The sequence below is a fragment of the Mesitornis unicolor genome, unplaced genomic scaffold (assembly GCF_000695765.1).
Source record: "Mesitornis unicolor isolate BGI_N332 unplaced genomic scaffold, ASM69576v1 scaffold6441, whole genome shotgun sequence".
Classification (NCBI taxonomy): domain Eukaryota; kingdom Metazoa; phylum Chordata; class Aves; order Mesitornithiformes; family Mesitornithidae; genus Mesitornis; species Mesitornis unicolor.
Window position 1 is genome coordinate 41,237 of NW_010161603.1, and position 22,029 is coordinate 63,265.

Here is a 22,029-nt window from a genome sequence, read left to right on the forward strand (position 1 = left end):
GAAGTCCACCAGCCTGGGAGCCAAAAGGACATGGGAGAATAAAAACAGTGGATCCCACAATCAACAGGAAAGACTTGAGTCTACCAGAAGAAAGCAGGAGAACAAAGCCAGCTTGCTTTCTGGGTTTCTGGAAAGGTTAAAAAAATCCAAACAGGATCCCAAACTTGCAAATCCTCAGCTTTCCCTTTAAAACACACAGAAAATACCTGCTCTCTTCTAACTTTAACCTTTTCCCACCTGTCAGCACTTCATTCTGTCCTTCCTGTTATGCTGAACTGCACATGAGGGTAGGGAAAAAGGCTATACTTTTAATACAACACAAAATCTATATTTAATACCTGCAGCTTCAGACAGACTCTGTGGCAGGAAGGCCCAATGCCAAAGTTTTTAACCCAGTAAATGGGTTAAAAGTAATCTGAAGTCTTAAAAAATAAGCAAGTTGCATGGCACAGTACTAAAAGTTCCACAATGCAGAAGAGATAAACAGGGTCATTTAAGAACTCCAGATAGAGCCTAAAGTAATGGACAAGCTTATCAAAACAAAATGATACTCCGCTTATAATTCCAGGATCCCTGCTTGGTGGTTAAGTTTAAATAGATTCTTTTAGTAAAGCCAAAGATGAAGAGAGCTCTGTAGATACTGTTCAAGCTAATAAAAGAGTCATTCTGAATAGGCTTATTGTGAACTTGAAACTCTAAGCCTGCTCTCACATCAGATGATAATCAAAAAGGCAAACTCAAATCTGCTGGAAACCCAAACCCGCGATGGTTACGTAAGGTTTCTGAATGGCCCATTTGCTTGAAGTCTCTCGTATAGTGTCACAATTGTATTCAGCTTGTTGGACCACTGCAATAAAGTTTCTGTCCTCATCAAACACACAATTATTTTCTCAGAGACACCAACTCCCTGAAGAACAGGGGGAAAATTAAGCTCTAAACAATGCATTAAACAGGGACCCCACTCACTGTCAGTTACAGAGCCTGGCGAGGTCTGAAGCTATTCTGTCTACTCTGAGAAAGAGAAGATCAAACAGCAAGCAGGTAAGATGTGGTTTTAAAGCTACCATAGTCTCTCAAAAGAATCAGTGCAAAAAGGTACACCTCTACGCATTTTAAGTGACACTGTATATTTCTGTGCCCTTTTTGTTGAGGGGATCACACTTCTCATTTGCAGTGAACAGTGCACCTTTATTCCAAGGCTTGAGCACCTGAACAAGGTTGCTGCTAATCTGACTTCCAATTCAAACTTTATTAGACTTTTTTTAAACAGTCTGATCAGTATATGACAGTTGTTAATTTTTAAAACCCACCTCTTAAGAGAGTTATATTGAATTAAAGGCTTAAAGGTAATAAGCATTACACTATCCAAATATATGTTCAGAGACCACATAGCAGTCACTTGACCAGCCTATGAACTCTTACCAAGCTGCACAAAGTCAAGCACGTACCAGAATCTCTCCCCAGCAGACAACACTGATACCCAGACAAGGTGGTCGAGGTCTAGATGCCTCTAATTAAAAAGTTGCACACATATGACAACCCCTTAAATGCCAGCGCATTGAAAGGTAGGGAGTTTCATCTGTTTAAATCCAGTGGCTTTAGCATTGTGTTATTGTGCAGGCCTTTCCTCCCACGCCATCTGTGTTCCCACACACATCCATGCTCATCTAAGCACACAACTTCATTTCCCTATATTTAAATGCTGGCATCTACCCAGGTTCTTCCTATCCATTCTCAGGTATCCCAAAGTAGCAACTCACCTGTACCACCTTCTAGGAAAACACCCACCAAAAACATCACCTTGCAAAACACCTTCTCCTTACACCAGCAATGGGAATCGCTGACAAGGCCGTGGATTACCACTGGGAGGTAAAAACAGCAAAGCATGGTCTGAAGTGAAGCACCGCAACACAGTGGCATCATCCTAAAATAGGTGGTATTGTCCTGTACAAGCATGGCAGTGTAAGTTGAAAGCCAAAGATTTAAACAGGCATGGAGAAAGTAAAAGTTTAGCAACCATTCATCAACAAGCAAGCCACTTTCTGTAAGAGCATCTGGAGAGGCTGTCACAGGAAGCAGCACTGAGCCCTTTCAATGTCAAGTATGGAGTCACCAAGCATAAGGAATTGCTGAATAAAGACGTTTGAAAGCCAGAGCTGCACAACGATGAGTTCCCACCTCCTGACTAGATTCTGGCTGCTGCATATTCTAAACAATAATGAAAATATTCATTCCCTAGCAATCTTAATATGAAGATTTACAACAATGTAAATTCCTGCAAGAGAAGACAGATAAATCTTGAGCTCTCCTAGACCCCTCTTCATTCCAGCACTGTATCCCATGCCATGGTATGCTTCCAAGCAGATTTTGGCCTAAACAGGTCAAAGCTGTCTCCTCCGAAGCCCGTGGCTGTGATTCCATTTTGCCTTGCTTCTTCTCTCAGGATCCTCAACTCCACCATCTCACAGTCACTGTAGCCAAGACTTCTCCCCAGCCTTCACATCTCCAACCAGTTCTCCCTCGTTTGTAAGTACGTGGTCCAGGACAGTATGTCCTCTCTTCCGTTCCTCAGCCACCCATGCCAGGAAGTTACCATGAACGCATTCCAGAATCCTCCCAAGCGATTTGTGCTCTCCTGTGCTGTCCCTCCAGCAGACATTGATATGACTGAAACCCCACCATGAAGACAAGGGCCTGCAAATGTGAGGCTTCTTACAGTTGTCTGAAGAAGGCCTTTTCTTCCTGAGCAGGTGGCCCACAGCAGACATCTTCCACGATGTCTCCCACATTGGTGGTCCTGATTAATCCTGATAAGCTCCTGACTGGCTCCTCATTCAAACCAAGGCAGAGCTCTGTGCATGCTGCCTCACAGCACTTAATTAAATACCCATGGCAGCTATTTCTCTCCTACATTCTCCTAACCCCCAAAAAGCTGTACTTCGCTGCTATGCAGCAGCTGCTACAAGAGCACTTTGTAGCCTTGCTCTAACCACAACTGAGGTAGAAAAGGATTTTGAAGAGTTCCGTGACTTTCCTCTTCCCGGTAAATTCAGCAGGGCTTCAAGCAGCAGCTAAACTGTTCAGAAGCCATAACCACTTTGACTGCTACAAGGATGCTCTTCATTTTCTGCAGTTAAGTGCAGATCTCCACACCTGCCAAAAACCTTGGCTCTGTTCCTCTATTTATATACATATAATTTACAGCATTTTAAGTGGCCTCAGCTTTTCACTGCTGTGATTTAGCTGACAATTTGGAGGCTCTTCTGTCAAACAGTTCCCAGAGTCAAGTGAGAGCAAATCTTTCATAGTAGGAGGACATAGCAGCAGCTTTCAAAGCACTCATCTGTCTCATAAACTGGACCCAGACCATCAGCACTCCCACAACAAGAACCACATTGTGTCCAGTTTTTTGTGGGAATATGAAGATCTTCACAAGATTAAGAGAAAAATCTCTGAATCTTAGAAAAACAGTTTTGGTGTCTAATTCATTTACCCAAATACTTTCATTATCTTCTATGATTGTAAAGTCTTGCTCAGCTCTGTACAGGTTTGGGATGCAGCACAGCAACATGAGATGAACACACACAGCTGTTACTTAAGGAGTCTCCAGGCTATCGCATACCTTTCAGAGTGGTGTCTGCATTTTGATCAGTTCAAATGAGGAAGATTAAAAGGAAAAAAAAAACCACACACAGAACAAACAAAACAACACAAAAAACTCCACAAAACCAAACAACAGGATAGACTTTGATTGACACGATTATGTTGGAGCACGATCAGAACTGAGGCCCCAGCAGCTCGGGTCATGAGGAAAGCAGAGGGAGCAACCTGGCTGTGGGCCATGGCAGGGAGGTGAAGTGGGACTTGACACTGAAACACTTGGAGGCCATGCAGAAACCCAAAGCATACAAGGGAATACACACAAGGGAACAGAAGCTCCTGAAGCTCCTCCTTGCCCCTTTTCCCCCTACAGTCATTCCACATACCTGGGTACACAATGTCGTCCAAGACGCTTTCAAGCAGATGTCCAAATACCAGATTATTAACAAAAATATGTTCAGCAACAAAAGACTCCCTAGATTTAAGATAATCCTAGTTAGCTCAAAACAAGCCACACAACCTTGGCAACCAAGACTTAAATTTGAACCTGAACAAGAACTGGTACCTTGTAAGCAAAGGGTAAGAAAGCAGGATAAGGACAGCAGCTCCTTTAACTGAAAAGCAGACTGGCAATTTGTTAATAATGACGGAGCCACATTATCACTGTTTGACACAGCTATAAAAAATGTAATTCAAATAGAAATGCATGGACACATCCCAGGGTTTCAGCTACAGATTTTCTATGGGATAGGTATGCACTGAGCAAAATGCTTAACACAGGAGGAGAAGGAATTGCATCACATGAAGGTTTTAAGAACAGGCTAACCCATTTTTGACAGACATTTGTCTAGGTATGACAGATCCTGCCTTTGGGCAGCAGTTGGACTAAGTAACCTCCAAAGTCCCTTCCAGCCTGACTTTAGATTACTCTATAGTTGTTCAGGAGCAAAGGTAAATGTTGATCTTCTGACAAAGGTGGGGCCCCCCCTATGCTGTTCTGCTGCAGAGCAGAGGACTGGGCAGGGTGGAATCCTCCACACCAGTTTAACTCTGATTCATAGGGTTTGAACTTGCCTAAATTTCCATTTAAAATATAGTTATAAAACTATTTTACAGAAAATCTACAAGTGCCTGGCTTTCAGAACAGTATTAAGCTCTATTTAAGCTTTTCTGAATATTAATTCAAAACTATCAACTAAAGGACAGTAGATGAGTAATCTTATTGCAGTACTTGCAAGCTAATCTAATTGGAAAAAAAAGAGGGCTAAAACTCACTTCAACTCTAAAGAAGCGATAAGTTTTTAGTTGTCTTGTATTTATGAGCTCATACCAGTGTGAAATCTGATGCTTCTTAAATCAGTGCCTCTTGAGTGACATGAAAGACTGTCTAACACATGATACTATACAAGTAAATAACACTTTGGTGAGGTGAAATCCAACATTTAGATGAAAACATTTTGTACTTTCCTACAATTCAGAAACATACCCTGTTAAGGAACTGGAGCAATAAAAGTATCAAGTTACTGCCATTTTATACTGTTCAGAATAAATGACTGAATTACAAGTGTCTGCTCAACCTTTAGAACAAAATACAAAGCAGGATTTGAGGAAGTACTAGTTTTCTGTAATACATTTTCTAAAAAAAAAAAACCTTACATATTTGGGAGAGTTTTGGGGGATTGTGGGGGTTGGATTTGTGATTGTTTTGGTTTGGGTTTGTTGTTGGTTTTTGGTTGTTGGGTTTGGGTTTTGGTTGGTTGGTTTTTTAAACACATACAACAAATGAAGGCAGGTTTTGCTTCATCTAGTGTCAGTATCATGCCATGAAAAGATCCATCTTTTCCCATGAAGTTCATGTGCCCTACAAAACATCCAAAAGGCAGATGAACTAGCCAATCAGGCTGCTACACAAGAGATGAAGATCCTTTTTGTTCTGCTAGGGAAGGGCAATAAGATCTCAAAACAGGTTGACTGACACCCTCCTCCCTCAAAGATCGCATCTTCTCCGTTTTCTTCTATTATGATCCCACCCACCCTGAAAAATAAAGGAAGTGATCTAGGAAAGGCAATGGAAAGACAATACAGCCCCAGGAAGGAGACCAGGAGCACTGAAAGAGAACCCAAAAAGCAAAATTAACTGCTGTATGGGATGACAGTTACGGCAGTGACAGCCTCCTTAACAGGGACCAAAATCATATTAAAGTCTGTAATGGCAGACACCACCAGCTGTTGTATGCATAGGAGAGATGGGGAGTGAATGTTAGAAAGTCTGCAAAGACAAAAGTGCATTCAGCAGCAGCTTCACAGCAGTGACACTGGCAAGCTGCTTAACCAAACATCGTCTTTCAGTTCAACTCGAACACTGACCTGATAAAGTATTTTACAGCAAGGTCTCTGAGATCAGACCATTTCAAAACCTAAAATCTGTAAAAGGGTTGTCACAAATCCTCTACAAAGATGGTGAGTCAGGTCACATACTTAAAACCAGCTCCCTGAGAAGCCAAAACATAACTTCTGGTGCCTCAGGTCAGCATTTAAGATAAGTAGGGTTAAAACCAGGCCTAAGGTTATTACCCAGCTGAGAGCAAACAGACCCATGTTTGTCCAGTGCTCAGAGCTGAGCACAGACCAGTCAGAAGAAGAAAAGTTACCACAATGCTTGCACACTCTGCCTTCCAGCAGCTCTGTATTTACAGAGCTATGCCATTAATGTGGCTTCCAAACAGGGATGGGTCTTCTATCCTCTGAGCTCAGGGCAGCCACAGACATCTTCAGCCATTGCTGTCTGCAGATATTTCCTTATCCCCAGGTGTAAAAGGGTTTTTGAAAGCCATCAGGAAAGCAAAACAAAAGCTAATGGTAGAAACTGGCATCAGACAAAGACAAACTTTCATGACAGAAGACACAGGACACGTGCTGTCAAGGCTCCCAAGTCAATGGTGGTCTCCTATTCTGAGACACCATCACGCTTTTTGAAAGCTCTTTTTAAGCCAGTAACACACTTCTTTCCAAGTACATCTAACTGAGAGAGATAAAGGCAGCAAGATCTAAAAGAGATCAGGCTGAAGATCTACCAGTTTTGTTATCACCAGTTCAAGTGAGTCTGCAGGGATAATGGGAAGGGAAAGGAGCACACCCTTTCTTTTTAAAGAGGAGAGAGAAAAACCATGAAGATTACTGTTCTAAGGCTTTTAGGCAGAGTTGCTTTAAAAGCAGAAAGGATAAATACCTCGGACCACAAGGTACAAGTTAGAAGCCTAATTTCATCTCCTTACCAGTCTGCTTTGTCTCATGCCACAGCACAACTGATGGGTTCAGAGGTCACCTCTCAGCCACTCTCCACACCTGGCTTCAGCCAGCCCAGTCAGGGCTCACAGCTCCCCAGTGCACACAGCAGCTCAGGTGGCACAAGTAAGATCCAACTAACAGTGACTCAACTTCCTCTGAGAGCTGTAAACTTGATTATGTGCTAGTAAACTGTTTCAAAGCAAAGCATTTTTAAAAAGGTATGTTTACATTTTACTAGCATTGCAGTAAGACATCATAGAAGTGCTACACTGATTTCTATTCAGCTGATCTGATTTAGGAGCTGGACACACATCCACTCAGATCTGGTTTTAACAGTGAAAGGAGTACCCAATAGTGACAGGAGGACAAAAAAACAGAAGTCATCATAGACTATGCAAGAAAGTTAAGCGCTCAATATTAAGAAACATTTACCTTGCCCATGATAGCCCCATGCCAAGGGCATTATAGTACAAATGTATCCGTTAATTCGTCTCCATGGAGTTTTCAGCTAATGAAAAAGTTATTTCAGAATTCAGGCTTTTAGTGATGCAAGATGCTTGGAGTGTACATTCACCTAAATGCTATAGGTTATACACTTACTCTTAAGTAGCATAGAAAAGCTCTAAGAAGTTAAATTTGGCAAATATTCAGTTTTAGAGAAGAAAAAAACAACCACAACTGATTTCCTTCTGAAGTTGATGCAAAGCACACCAAGGAGAGAGAATGTAAAATAATACGCATCAAGGCATACCTTGTTTTTAAAGGTTCACAACCGTAATGTTATGAATTTTCTTCTTACTCAGTCCTTCTAAATATTTCTTGCACGTTTTTCACTTCTATATCTTCACTCATGTCACTTAAAAAGTTTTACCTTTTACTACTACATCCCATTTGTTTTAAGTTATGTCCCATGAAAACAGTACAGATGGCAACTGTCCACAGAATTCATTCAAGGAGTGCAAACATCAAAGAAATCTTTAAAGCTTGATGTGGACTTACTCTATGAAGGCCAAATCTGAAAAGAAGTTAAGATTTAACCAACTGAAATCCAGGGTAATGAAATGCAGTTCTCATGGAAGTCTTCTAACAAGTTAATCAGTAGGTTATACCATTAAGTGAGAAAACAGTGTCCTCTATATTCAACTAATATTAATGCAACTGATGTTTAATTTTTTAAGTAACTAAAAGTCAGAACACTTGTACTCATAAGTAACGATTTGTCCATTTTGTTCTTCCAGGTTCAAAGCTGCACTAGGAAACATCTCTGAAGTTTAAGAGGGTTCAGCCAGAAAGTAGTCTGTTCATTGCTGAAATAAGGCTGTGCGGTTAGAATTAACATTTCCATATCGATTCCACTCCCTTTCTAAGCGCAAATTAACGACCAGTTCAAATAATTTGCCCATTTACCTTGTGTATTTGTTAGCACTTCGTATCAAACCAAAATTTGATGCTATGGTTTGAAACTGATGAGCTGATACAAATATCACCAACCACGTTTGACACATACAATCTGTTACCCACAGGCATACTCCAGCTGTTTAATTTTTTTTTTGCATATGCTTATTTACGACACATTAAGAGACATCAAAAGGGTTAAGGCAACAAGAAATAGTACCAGAAAGCTTGAGCTACCCCATGAAGATTGTTGCTATTCAGAGACTATCAACACAGCACCCCTGTCTTCAACTACCTGAAGGGAACACACAGAGAAGCCAGATTCTTCTCAGAGGTCCACAGCAGCAGGACTAGGGGCAAGAGACTGAAGCTGCAAGAACAGAAATTCCAATTAGATATAAGAAGTTTAACAATGAAGGTAATCAAACGTTGCAACAAGTTACCCAAAGAATCATTAGAGTCATTCAAAAGTCAACTGCACAAGTCTTGAGCAAGCTGATATAAGTCAATCCTGCAGCAGGTTGGACCAGATGACTTCCACTGGTCCCTGTCAACTCAGCATTACTTTGGTTCTGCAACATTTGCCCTACGCCTGTTTTATAGATGGATAATGCAGCCCCTGATTTAATCTGAAGTAGCGTGCAGGACCTTGTTCAAAAATGTTACTGGTGAAGAGCCTCTCTCAGAGGAGCAACAGCATGCTAAAAGTCAACATCTCTGTAGGAGCAACGAGAGCCATGAACTCCATCACAGCTGTGCCTAGCTTCAAAAGAAACTAACAGAAAGTGAGGATACTAAGAAGATGCAAAGTTAGGAGAAAGATCAGAAGGTCAGATCCTTACAGGTAGCATACAGAGAAAGTAAAGACACCATACGGACTTACCAAGTAGTAAGAAACACTTGAAAGAGCAAAAGGAAACAGGCAGAACTAGGAGAGTCTACTAGGACCAAAGAGGCAGCCTTCACAAAGTTGAGGCAGCACCCAAATGAACACTGTCACGTAGGACTTGTAATTTGTCAAAACAAGACAACACAAGCAGACACATACCCCCCTGCAATTTACAGGAGGAATTAAAAGAAAAATTCCCTTCTTTCTTCAAAATACACAAAGAATGCATAGGACCAAGAGATGATCAGAGTACAGAAGGACGATCATCTGGAAAACACACACAGAACAGCGATTTCACAGAATCACACAGAATCGCAGAATATTAGGAGTTGGAAGGGACCTCGAAAGACCATCCAGTCCAACCCCCCTGCCAGAGCAGGATCACCTAGACAGAGCAGGATCACATAGACAAAAGATTTCTTTGCTATCGTCCTATTTCTCCCCCTAATCCTCACAGAAAACAGCAGCCTTAGACTTGGGCACTCCCAGCACCTGTCTCAAGTCATAGAACAGAGGAGAGGGGAAGCAGAACCAAGGTAACAAGAACATGTTTTGATATGGTTTGAAGACCCAACACAGTAATAGCGATACGCAACTGCTCACTTGAAACAAAGCAGACTGTATACTATTTTGTTACCGAACAGCAGTATAGTGGCAAGCATGATGCACCTTTTAAGGGAACTTCAGGAAAGATCTCAACAATGAGTCTGTAACCCTTATGTCTTTATCAAGCAAATTAAGAGAAATGTGTAGCACTGAGTAAGTATTACATAAATGGGGAAGAATCAAAGCAACTTTTTTCAGAAGGAAGTCCTGATTCACAGACCTAAGGAGAATTCTCCGAAGGAAGCAGCAAGCACAGGCACAGGCATCATATAGCTGATGCAGTCAGTGTGAATGCCCAGAAGTTTTGCAACAAAAATCAGTAAAATCTTTGAAAGAAGTTAACTGGTCACATGCGATATAAGAGCTCTTTTCATGGACAGTAACTGGTAAAGACATAGTAAGCAGACGGTGGGAAGAACAGTCAGCTCTTACTCAGTGGAAGATGCTGACCAGTGCTCTTTCACAGGTATCTGTGCCTTTTGCTATATCCATTTATAGATGACCTGAAAGTTGCTCATAAAATTAAGTCAGTCATCATCATTACAATCACAAACATTTGTGGTAGGACTTTACACGATTGCGTGATTAGACAATAAATGTGCAGATTAAACTCAGTAGAGGTAAGCATCACATATGTGAAAACAATAATATGAACTGTCAAGCTCTGAGCTTGTTACTGATGAGGGAGTAAGATATTGGGGTAACATACAGTTTCATGATCTGGAGAAAAGGAAGCAAACACAAAGCAATATTCCACTGCAAAAATCTAGAGTGCATTCACACCTTGCCTCCCATTCTCTCTCCCTCACCAGCTTGGGAGGAAGAAAAAGTCTGGAAATCTGTCCCCTTTTAATTCAATTTATTATCAGGGATAAGCTGCAACTAACCAGACTGTGGGATTTCCAGCCTGAAACAGTATAAATTGTAAATTCTTAGGTGCAGCACACATACATACAGGGACAGTTAATGGTATAACACTGGAATAATACTGGGGGACCACGTAGGGTAGAAGATGCCAAGTCCAATGCAAACTCACTCATACTTTATCCCAGAAATGATCCCTGATTCATCTATTTCCTGAACTATGCCCATGCAAGTGAGCATACTAATAGTTAAGCAGCCACAGACTATCAGGTTCAGTACTACAGCTTGTTCCCCATCCCAATTCTACTTAGCAACACAGATTCCAGCCGTATATATCAACCCTGTTTTTAACACTAACACTCTGGCAGATCACTGCTTTTGGCTAGTCTCCCCCACAGTCAGAACAGAAGTCACCCCTTGGCACAGCCATATTCCCTGCCTTTGAGGTATTTGGAGAGAAAGAAACACATTTTAATCCCAGCACTACAATGTGCAGTGATCCTTAAGAGATAATCTCTCCCTCAAGGATCTCCTGCCCTCCAAACTCCACATTCTTCTTTCAAACAGATACAGTCACTGTTACAAATGGAGATCAGCAATTCTCTTGGCTTAGTCAGCTACCAGCTTCTCCCAATATAACCCAAAAGAAACCTGCAAGGACACTCAAGCAGGGAAATCCTGCAATGAAGTATCATCTCCCACGTCAAGATACTAGGCTAGAAAGAACTTTAATTTTAACAAGCACAACCATCCTTACGTGTGCAGGATGTTGAGCTCTCCATTGCCCATCGACTACACAGCACAGCTCTTGATTCATGTCTCGTTCATCAAATCTGTGCTTACCTGAATGAAAGTAGCACCCTCTACTGCTGCCTTCAGGTCTGTACAGACACTGATGAGCGCCAACTGCTGCTCCGCACCCAAAGCTCCTTTCAGGAACCCCGCCTTCTCCAGGTCTTTCATTTGTTTGCTAACAGAAACAATATACACAATTAAGTACTTCATCACTGCTAAACCATCATTATTTTTTAAAACAGTTTCTTAGCAACCCAGTAGTATTATGCTATTTGCCATGCCACTGCATATATTTATACTTCAAAAAATACAAAGGTTAGTTTCAGTCATTTCTCTTTGCTCTGTCCATCTTACACCTTTTTACTTCTCCTCAAGCATGGACAGCTCTAAGATCTACTCCTAGACACAAGCTTGTCACCACCTCTAACCTGTTTTCACTGGTGCAGGATCAGCAAGAGTTTTTCTACTCATATTTAATGAGAAGAGAGGTCTCACTAATATACTTTATCTACTTTTACAAACAACAGCTTTTTTGCTTTGAAGCCTAGCTCCGTGAACACTGATTAACTACATGGAAATAAATAAGTACCTTCCCTACAGCCAGAAGTCCTTCCTAAAAAACTCATAACCCTATATAGGTAATGACTACAGAGCAAGTGACAGAAAATTCAAATAGTTACTAAGTTGAGTGGCCAGAGCTTGAAATGAATGTTCAAGCACACACCATTGCTGAGGCTCGACTTGCCACCTTCCCAGCAGAAGTCTTTACAGTTTGAAACCCTCAAAAGTCCAGAGCAAGCAAGGGAGCCATTTTCAAAACTGTTAATAGTCACTTTGAGGAACAATTTCCACAGACATTAAGAGGTATTAAACTATCTGATCACGATCAACCTAAAGCTATTTGATGCAGTCATTATCACAGTTAAATCTGTCAGCTGCCTCAAGCCAGAATGCCTTTGAACCTCTGGTTATTGTTCAGCAAAAACTGCTCATCCTGAAAAGAGGAGGAAATTGAGCTAATTATTAGCACCAGGGGAAAAAAATTAATTTCTTCTCCCTACCAATCGAGTTCTGAAGTTTTGACTTCTTCTTGGATGCCTTTTTACATGATAAATAAGCTGCACTTGCCACAGAGTTGGTTATGGTGCAAGAGCTGTAACAAACAGAAGCTGTACAGCCTGAAAAAAGTTAGCGTATTTTTGTACTGTACAAATTACAGAACTGTCTATAGGAATAACCAGTGATTCATCTGGGCTTTACGGGACAGTACACATTAAATGGGCAGAACTTATTTTCTCCTCTTCAAACTGCATCAGCAATTAACTTTAGATAATAATTTCTGTACTGCAAGTTCTAACATTTTCTCTATTTTTGTCAGAGCTGACCATGGACCATGAATTTTGACTCCTAGGCAGAGCACGCCTGGGTAAACAGCAAGGCATCGCATTCTGGTTATGCTGGACAAGAGCTTTGAAAAGGCTAGATTCATTCTTAGCTGGAAAACGAAGCCAGAAGTCGTGCACTTTTTAGACACTGCTCAGGTTTGTCCTGTTTGCTTCCCTGGAGCCCCTTAGACTTGGCACCAAAATTAGTATTCCTACCAGTTTATGCAGTCCAAAACTGATGAAGCATTTCATTAATATCTTTCTGCCTCTTTTTTCAAAGATTGATTTAGGCTCAAAACCCCAGACCTTTCCTGCCCAAAGCTAAACTCGTCAGAAATTATGTTTATGGTAAGTTTTGTTTAAAAGCAATTCAAGAAAAAAAAAAATCAAACACACACCCCTCCAGGCAGCACCACAGAAATAAGCAGGAAATCCACCTTAACAGCAAATGGATGGGTGAAAAGCACAGACTTCTGCCTGGTAAAGAATGGGAAAGAGAAAGCTTTAGCTCCACTTCCCAAGCTGCCAGGGTACACCACATCTTGCGAGGCAGGAGTTGCATCCAAGACCTAAGGCTTCCAGCACACTGAAGGTGCCAGGGCTTCATCTGTAAACAGACAGGTGCACCTAAACTGGAGTATCCAAATTTCTGACTCCTTCACACCTCAGGAGGTGAGACAGTAAGGAACCAATCATGGAATCAATCTTCCTGTTAATATCACCAATGTTCATGCTAGCTATATAGTGAAAATAGTATAGTTGTTTAAAGCACGGAAGAGGAAATACAATATGTACATTACTTGAAATTTTGCCTTACCTCCCAGGAAGTTTTTTTTGCCCTCTCCACCTGCCTTTCATCAGTATGTTTACTGACATTCTGGCCATTTTGTTCCACAAATTAGTTTTAAGCCTCTCAAATTCTAAACTCTCTTTATGTTCCCCTGGGGTATTAGGTTGCCCACACTTCTGTGGCAGAAGAAAGGAGCTTCCCCTGTTACTTATCATGCATTGAGGCACAAACCAGACTGGTTTGTGTACACAGCAGTGCACCACTGACCTCTGCTGGATGACTTCTTACTCAAAGCAGCCTGGACTTCAGGGTGATCATCCCGAAGGATGATCACAGACCGAGGTCACTGCAGCCATGTCCCCAGAACACACCACAGAGCTTCACTTTTCAAACTGTGCACATGATACAATAGCAGAGTCTGACTAATACTCGAAAGGTCGCTGATGAATGAAGAATTCAGATTTGTAAGAAAATACTACTTCCTTTCAGAGGCCACACTTTGTCTACCTCCAGAGTTTTACAGCTCATGTCAACACTACTCTGAGAACTGAGCCAGTATTTGCTTTAAGATAAGGCAGCCAATCTGTAACACCACTCCTGATCACATAAACTGCCTGGGATGCTCCTGGTTACAAATTCTGTTCTAAAAGTTTTTAGATAAGGACCTTGCAAGTGACGATAATACTTAAACCCACCTTGTCCACACCCCATTGCCTCACCTTTATCCACAGCTACCATTGGGCCATCACACTATTCAGCACACATCGTTGCAAAAAAAGCAAATACTTGCAAGATTAAAGATCATTTAATCACAAACTTACTGCCCAAACCAACAAGGAGAAGAGAGAGAAGAGGAGAAAACACCACCAATATTATTCTGCGTAAGTTCACTGCTCAAAGACTAGGACCATTAACCAGTCATGGCACCAGACTGCTATTAAGTGCTGTGTGGTAAATGAGAGGGTAGTTGGCATGGCAAAAAACCCTCAAAACCAGCAAAGCATCAGCAGCCCCATATACCTGCCCTAAGACACAACAGGCCACACAGGCAACTGAAAGCTGCAACACTGGGACCAGCTCACCATCCACATATGCACTGGTAAATGGCTAATACTGAGTTGCAATTGGCCATTCGAATGAATCACCTTCCCTCTTCTTGCTTTCCCCAGACTAAAGGTAAGCACACCACACACCATAATGGAGAAGTCACATTACACCTTCTTGAAACAGCAGTACAAGCTGAACCACAAAAGTATGTATGCTTCTGTCCAGACAAGAGATCCAGCACTGCCAAATGTACTTCCTCTGCAGCAATGGCAGTATACACCTATGTGCTTTTGACAGAGTTTTGAAGAGGCACAAAGCAAAGGACTGCAAAGGAGCCATGATACAGCATAAGAGCATGGTGAAGCACAAAAGCCAATCCAAGTTCTGAGTTCTCCCGAAGTTACCATATACAAACTGTTTCCCAGCCATGGCACTCTCAGGATGACACTCTGACATTAGCCAAACTGGATGCTGAAACGGGAGCAAAGGCTTTGTAACAGGAAAATGCAGTTACAGTCATGTTTTTCCACAGTAAATACAGAGTCACCAATATTGCCAAGTCTGAGCAGAGTCTGCAACTCATTACAGCTCACTTCTTAACCTTGTAAAATCACTTCCAGTGTTGTCTCCAGATCTAGTGAGCTAAATAAGTTCACTCTTTAGAACTGTCAAGATTCTTTTGGCAACTTGGCATCAGAACTGACAAGTTTATGCTGGGAAACCTTCTTGCCAGCAAGCATTTTCTACGGCTCTTAGTATTTTGTTTGTTTGTTTGAAGTTTAAGGTCATGGTGGAAATTTTCACCAAATCTAAAGTTTGCTTATGTAAAACAGACACCCACAGTTCGCATCCCTGCTTCTGACCACACAAAACCAGCCTGAAATCTGGGCCTCCCACACCTAAACCAAGCTGCATTTTACCCTTGATACAAACGCAGTGTCAATACAATACAGCAATACAGCCCAGAGACAGGAAGAGGAAGCCAGATTGGGAAAAGTATTGAACCACACAGCCATGGAACATGCCATGAGCTGGGAAAAGAGTGCAAAGCCTGTATCGGTGTACTCCTCACAGAACCAATCCAGGAAGCTGTTTCCCTTTTTATACAAGCCATGCATAAAAGGGCACCAGACAGCAAGAAGTAATATACATTCAAGTGTATGCTCTAGAGACTGGTCTCCTCCTGAAATGAGAAAGATTATGAGATTGAGTTACGGGGGGAAGAGTCTTTCAAAACTCTGGCTACAAGAAAGCCATAGGCATAGATATGGTGTACTCCCTTGGCCTTGCAACCTGTCCTACATCAGGTGCTTCATTACAAGGTCCAGATCCCCACCCAGCAGTACAGAGCACTTCCCTCCACTTGGCCAGAGGTGGTCAGGGAAATGCTACATTTTTTCTAGCCCATGCATCTTGTTCATTTCTTACAGCAATTGTGCTCCTACAGCACAGAAAAAGTTAAGGTTGCTTAGTGCAATACTGCACTTTACTACATATTAAGTCAAATAAAATTTATGGTTAAATTAATGCTTAATGAAGAGAGGAAGTGTGATATTCTGATCTCAAGACTGCTTTGCTCCAACTCTTTAAAGGGCTAATGTCTTTGAACCCTGCAGAACGGCAGCCTATAGTCAGATAAAGCTGACATACAAGTAATTCTCACTGAACAGCCTGACTTTTGAGTTTAGATTCAGTACCATACAACCTTATCACTGTATATCAGTATCTAGAAGGCAAAGTTCTGTAGAAGTCTGTTCTGGAAGAATAAAACTCACTAATAATTTATTTTCATTTTAATGAATTAAATTTAAGAGCAAGAGTCTCTATTATTTAATAGAGTGAGTGTCAAAGTTGCTTTCCGTCCAAACAAATACTTCCATGTTTTGATACTGCTATTGCCTTTCGTTTGTCTCTAAGTAATAAAAGCAGCAATAGTAATTTCATGTGCTCATATCCCTATATACAACTACCACTTCACAAAGCCAACTTCAACCTGTCCCAGAAAATGTTTCTACTTGGGTTAAGAGAAGAAAGGAAGGATCAGCAGATGGAAAAAGAGCTACTAGTATAAAATGTAATGTAGTTTTAAAAGTAATCTTATCTTTATATTTTAGCACAGACTACTCCTAAAATCATCTACTGTTTTTTATCTTGAGGTTAGCTACAGACTTTATGCATATAACTGTCTGTTTTTCATATATTAACAGGTGTCACCTGCTCCTGTGTCCTGGAGGAGATTCAGTTTTGAAACTAAGTAAATATCATATTTAACCAGCATCTGCTTCTAGAAAGAAATCCCTGAATGCATGCACAAATATCCAAGCTTCAGTGTCCTCTTCAGAGGCAACTTAACTTTTTCCCTTTGCAACAGTCTTTCATTATACAAGCAAAAACTGTTACATATAAAACATGAACCAGTTACATATGGGAAAAAAAATAGCATTTCCACTGTAATTAGTCTTTATCAGCAGCATAATTATGTTTAGAACAGTAGCACAGTAACAGTTTGGGAAAAAATTTACATATTACAAGAATCGTAAAGGTTTTTTGGCAGGCAGGCACTAAAACACTTCTGCATTGTCTGTTTTTTGATTACTTTCAGCAACAGAGTACTACTTGTTTTTCTAATTCTCATTATTTTAAAGTTTCAGTCTTGCATTCAAACCAGAATCACACTGACTCAGAAGAAAACATGCTAGATGTGAAAAGTTACATTTTCCAAGACAGGTTACTACAGCGTGCATCCAGTAGGTCAAGTGTGGCTGTTCATTCGTTTGTTTCTTCAACAGCAGAAAAGGTTGTTCCATTAGAGCAGACACTGGTTAATAATGTCACCAGTACACCCAGTTCAACCCAATATGTGGTCATTTTGTGTGTCAGGGCACTGACTGCCACATGTGTGTCCACAAGTGGATAGGTAGTAAATCCATCACACCATGCTAGGCCTTAGTGAACACACTCTCCTTTTCTTTCTGTATATCTACTGATACTGTGGCAACATGATACATATTCCCACTTGTTTCAGTAGAGTCCACGCTTTAATTTTATTCTTTACCCATAACCAAGTGTTTTGAATTAATTTATAGAGTACATTTCATATTTTTCATACAGATACATGCTGACTCTCATTATCATTGTTAAGTCCATCCCAGACTCATTCCAGTCCTCTTGCAGGACTACACACCCCTGCTGCCCACCTATGAGAGTGTAAGACTTGATTTCATTAGGTTAATAAATCCTGAGATACCCTTTATATAAATTCAGAAAAAGTTACAAGTCAATGAACTAAAAGTCCATCGCATAAAATTTAATAAATACTTCAGCATCAATTCTGTCAGAGTAGCAGCAACTCCTTTCAGAAGTGAATGTTGCTTACTACTCAAATCCCGCCTTTGTTTATAAAAGGGAAACTACAAACAGTCCTCCATACACTCCAGTTTCTCCTTAATAGATAGAACATTTCCATACACTAAAAGTTCATGGACTGCAGACCAGAGTGAAACAAATACTTTTCAATACTAATACAAAAATACCCACAAAAAACCTGAGCCTAAAAACTTCCCTAAAAGTACTAGAGAAAGGAGAGAAAAAGGAAAGCAAATCCCAGAGAAGAAGCCACCAGCTGCCTTTGCCAGTTGTTCTCTCCTGTGAGCCCTCATTACTTACTCAAGCTCCAGTTCTTACACAAGTATCACATCAGTAACTGAAAGTGATGTACTGCAGGTTGTGTGCTACAAAAGAAGTTCAAGTTTGATCGTATTTTGATAGATATAATCACGAAAACACTTTTTGAAGAAACTGCATAGCTTACATTCTTGTCACAACACTTACCCTGTCCTGAAAGCGGGCTTTTTAACTAGGATGTTACAACAGTCAAGAAACACAAGTTAATTGTGAGTTAAGAACAACTTATGTAAGAGGCAAAACCCACCTTGAACTCCTTTGGGACAGCATGTGCAGGCACAAGACAGTACAGACACACCCAAATAGCACTGTGCCCTATCACACACGACATTTTACGCTTCACTTTTCCACGCCATAAACCTTGGAAGGCTAAAGCCCTCATTTTGCTATTAGGAGTTAGGGACAAGTACTGTCTTTAGTAACAGACTGCAAAACTGCCCTCTCCACAATAATCCACAATCTTATCCTGACTACTGCTGACAGCAGTTCTGAAAAAGAAAAACCAACCTAAAAAAACCCATCACCAAACAAAAGCATCTGTCATCCAGGCATAGCAACAGAAATGTTCCGTCTAGCATAACACCCACTTAGAAAGAGAGGTTTGGAGAAAGAAAATAAAAAAATTATAGGAGACAAATGTTCCCCCCCTTTCATTATCAAGCCTTTTCTAGCAAATCTCATTAGATATAACAAACTGTTTAACTTCTAAACACCAACAACTGAACTGACCTACAAGGGGCTCCTGAAGTCACTCCTCCTTGCTGCAAGTCTCATTACAGAAAGCAGTTGGGATGCAACACACCACAACCCTTTTTTAGGTGCAGCTTACTCCCCATATCGGTTGACAAGAGCAGCTGACATATTTCACTCCAAGACATTCTGAAGGGAGGGCTGATGCATTTAGTTGATGCTGATCATGAAGCAACCCAAATTTTAGCATTAAATGCCGATACAGCAACATAAGATTGTGCACAGAACTATTCTATAAAAGCACTCACGCACTCTCATCAGCATATAAAAGCTGCATTTCCAGGACCAGCAAGAAGAGGGTGAATAGGACCAACCAGGTCCCTTCTAACATAAGGACTAGGGGTCCAACAAAGCAACTGAGGAGCCAGGTTCAAAACAAACAAAACGGAATGGTTCTTTAGGCAGCAAGCAGTAAACCTGCAGAACACAAAGTCCTTTGGTAAGGAGGCCGCAAAATAATTTACACAGGTTCAAGAGAAGGTTAGAAAAATACTTGGAAGAAGTCTAGTTAAGAGTTACTGAATACACAAGCAAATGCTAAGCACTGAAGTTTGGGGAGGTGAGCAGACAGGCAAGACTTGAACTTGTAGGTCTGTTGTGTGCCAAAAACACTTGGCTTTAGCCACAGTGCCACAAAGCAACACCGAAAGCGCTGGAGGACTGTTGGTCTGAACTGGTGCGACTGTTCTCATGTTCAAACCCTCAATTTGCTCCTTCTAAAGATGCTTCCCAGCCTCTACTATAACTGATCAGTGGTTGCATTTTTAGTGGAACTACCAACCTGTTCTTCTAGGACTTAAAAATTAGTTTAAGAATTTGAAAGATTCTAGTTATAAAATACTAATAACTGTTGCAGGGCTTCTCAGCAATCCATATTAACCTACTCCTATTCTGAAAAGGTTTTAGTTGTCTTTCTAAGCAAAAATTGTTATGTTTATGTATTTTAAGCTTAGCCTAACAACCTAATCACAGTAAACAATTTCTAGAATTTGGATCTAAACTTAATGTCTTAAATCATTACTTAAGAATTAAAGTGCTCTTCAGAAGTATCTGAGAGATTTGAAAACACAGTTCTGATCTTAACAGGACCTGTATTTCCAAGTTAAAGCTTTCTTCATAGCTTAAAATCTATGCTCCCTTGAATAATAAGATTTTGCTGTTCATTCACAGTCACAGAAATCCCACAGTTTCATTACAACCTGAGTCACTCCAACTAAGGTGACCTACCGCATACTTTCCAGTGCGCTTGTTAGCTGCTGTTGTGCAACATCATAGAGTTTCACTTTGAAGCCTCCAGCAGCAAACACCATGGCCCAGCTGCGTCCAATGAGTCCGCTGAAAAGAAAACAAATATCAGACAATTAATATAGAAGCATTTACTTTGGGGAAGGAAGTCTTACAAGCATTGGAAGAACAAAACCAGAGCTTGGACTCTTCAATATTTGGTTAAACGATTGGTTATATATTGATAAGAAAATTATCTTTAACAGAGAAATATCCTTTGCTAGCCGTGTAGCAGCTTCTCTGAGAGCTGGGAGAAAAACAAAGAAGAAGAAAAAACCCAACAAAATAAAACAAAACAGAAAAAGGACAGTAGCATTCAAACAGTAGGTAGGAACCACTGCCTTAGGACACTGGACTCAAGTATCATCAGCTTTGTAAACTACAATCTTAATCTGGAGTTGGTGCATGAAGTTACATTAAAGAAATTTAAAAAAACAAACCCAAAACCAACCCTAATTTGTTCAGTTCATAGTCTAAAACTAGATAGCAGCCCATTGGTCTAAGAGTTCAGGATCCTGCTTCAGAGATTATCAGAATACCTAGGGCCCAGCTACCAAAATCATGGTTCCTCAGCAATTAATGAAGTACCATAAGCACATGAAAAAAGAAAAAAAATAAACATGAGTCTGATACTAATTTTCCACCTACTCACCCCTAGCACTACTTTTATTTTTGACTAAGCACTCCACCATGCTGGAAGCATGCAGGAACAGTCTGCATATATCTTTTGATTAAGTCACATTACTAAGAAATACATAGAGGACACTTGTAGTAACTGACAATTTTATCATGTCTCTCAAAGCAATGCAGGTTTTAACTTCATTAGATTTATAGCAGGCATCAGTCTCTTCAAATGGAAAACACTGAGGCACAGTGTCACAAGCTTAAATAACCTGAGATCACAAAAAAAAAATCCATAACAGAGACAAGAGCAGAACTCCATATCCATGACTGTTACAGTGTGGGTTTTCATACCTACATGCATTTTCTGTCCTTTCCAAGATCACTGTATTTACAGCATTAAACTTAAGCAACCTCTGGCAACTGGAAAATGCAAGGGCATCAATAAAGGATTAAAAAGGGAGTAAAAGTCAGAGATAAAGCAGTAGGCCAGATGAGAAAAGAAGGAAGAGAAAACAGGAACATGTTCAGCCATTGGTTTTAATATAAAAAAAAGGGACAAAACAGGAAGTTTCAGGAAGGAGTAGGAATCAGTGTAAATAGCTGGGACCAAAAAAAAAGAAAAACATGAAACTTTGTATTTAGTGTTGTTAAGTGGTCAGTAAGTTCCCACTGAAAACTTGCCATTTAAAAGAAAAAAAAACAACAAAAAACAACACACACACACGCACACCCCCCTTCACTGTAGTAAGGCCAGACCTCAGCAATTCTCAGGCAGACTACAGAACAAGTACAGCTATAGAAGTAGTAAGGTATAGGTCAAAGTTCTTAGGTACTGTAGCCTCCTAGGTAACAAGTATTTCTAAAATAAAAAGCATTTGGACCACTTAAACAAGCATATCTGAGCTACCAATATGCCTATAAAACAGTATAATCTCTTTCAAATTGCTCCTTTAAATTAAGTTTCCTTAAATCAGAGTTTGAGGAAAAAAACACTCTTTATTTCAATAAAAGTTTTTAGGACTGTGGAG

At 40.5% G+C, this 22,029-nt stretch overlaps 1 protein-coding gene across 1 annotated transcript in view; it reads right to left on the minus strand.

Annotated features, from left to right (window-relative positions):
* Positions 1-20,428, minus strand: part of CRYL1 (crystallin, lambda 1) — a gene marked incomplete at its 5' end in the record, with an annotated part of 52,357 nt that extends 31,929 nt beyond the window's left edge. Inside the window, 2 exons of the mRNA XM_010193373.1 lie at positions 11,486-11,612; positions 20,321-20,428. Of these exons, the coding sequence (XP_010191675.1) occupies positions 11,486-11,612; positions 20,321-20,428 (235 nt within the window). The remainder of the gene's footprint in view (positions 1-11,485; positions 11,613-20,320) is intronic.
* Between the last annotated feature and the right edge of the window lie 1,601 nt (positions 20,429-22,029).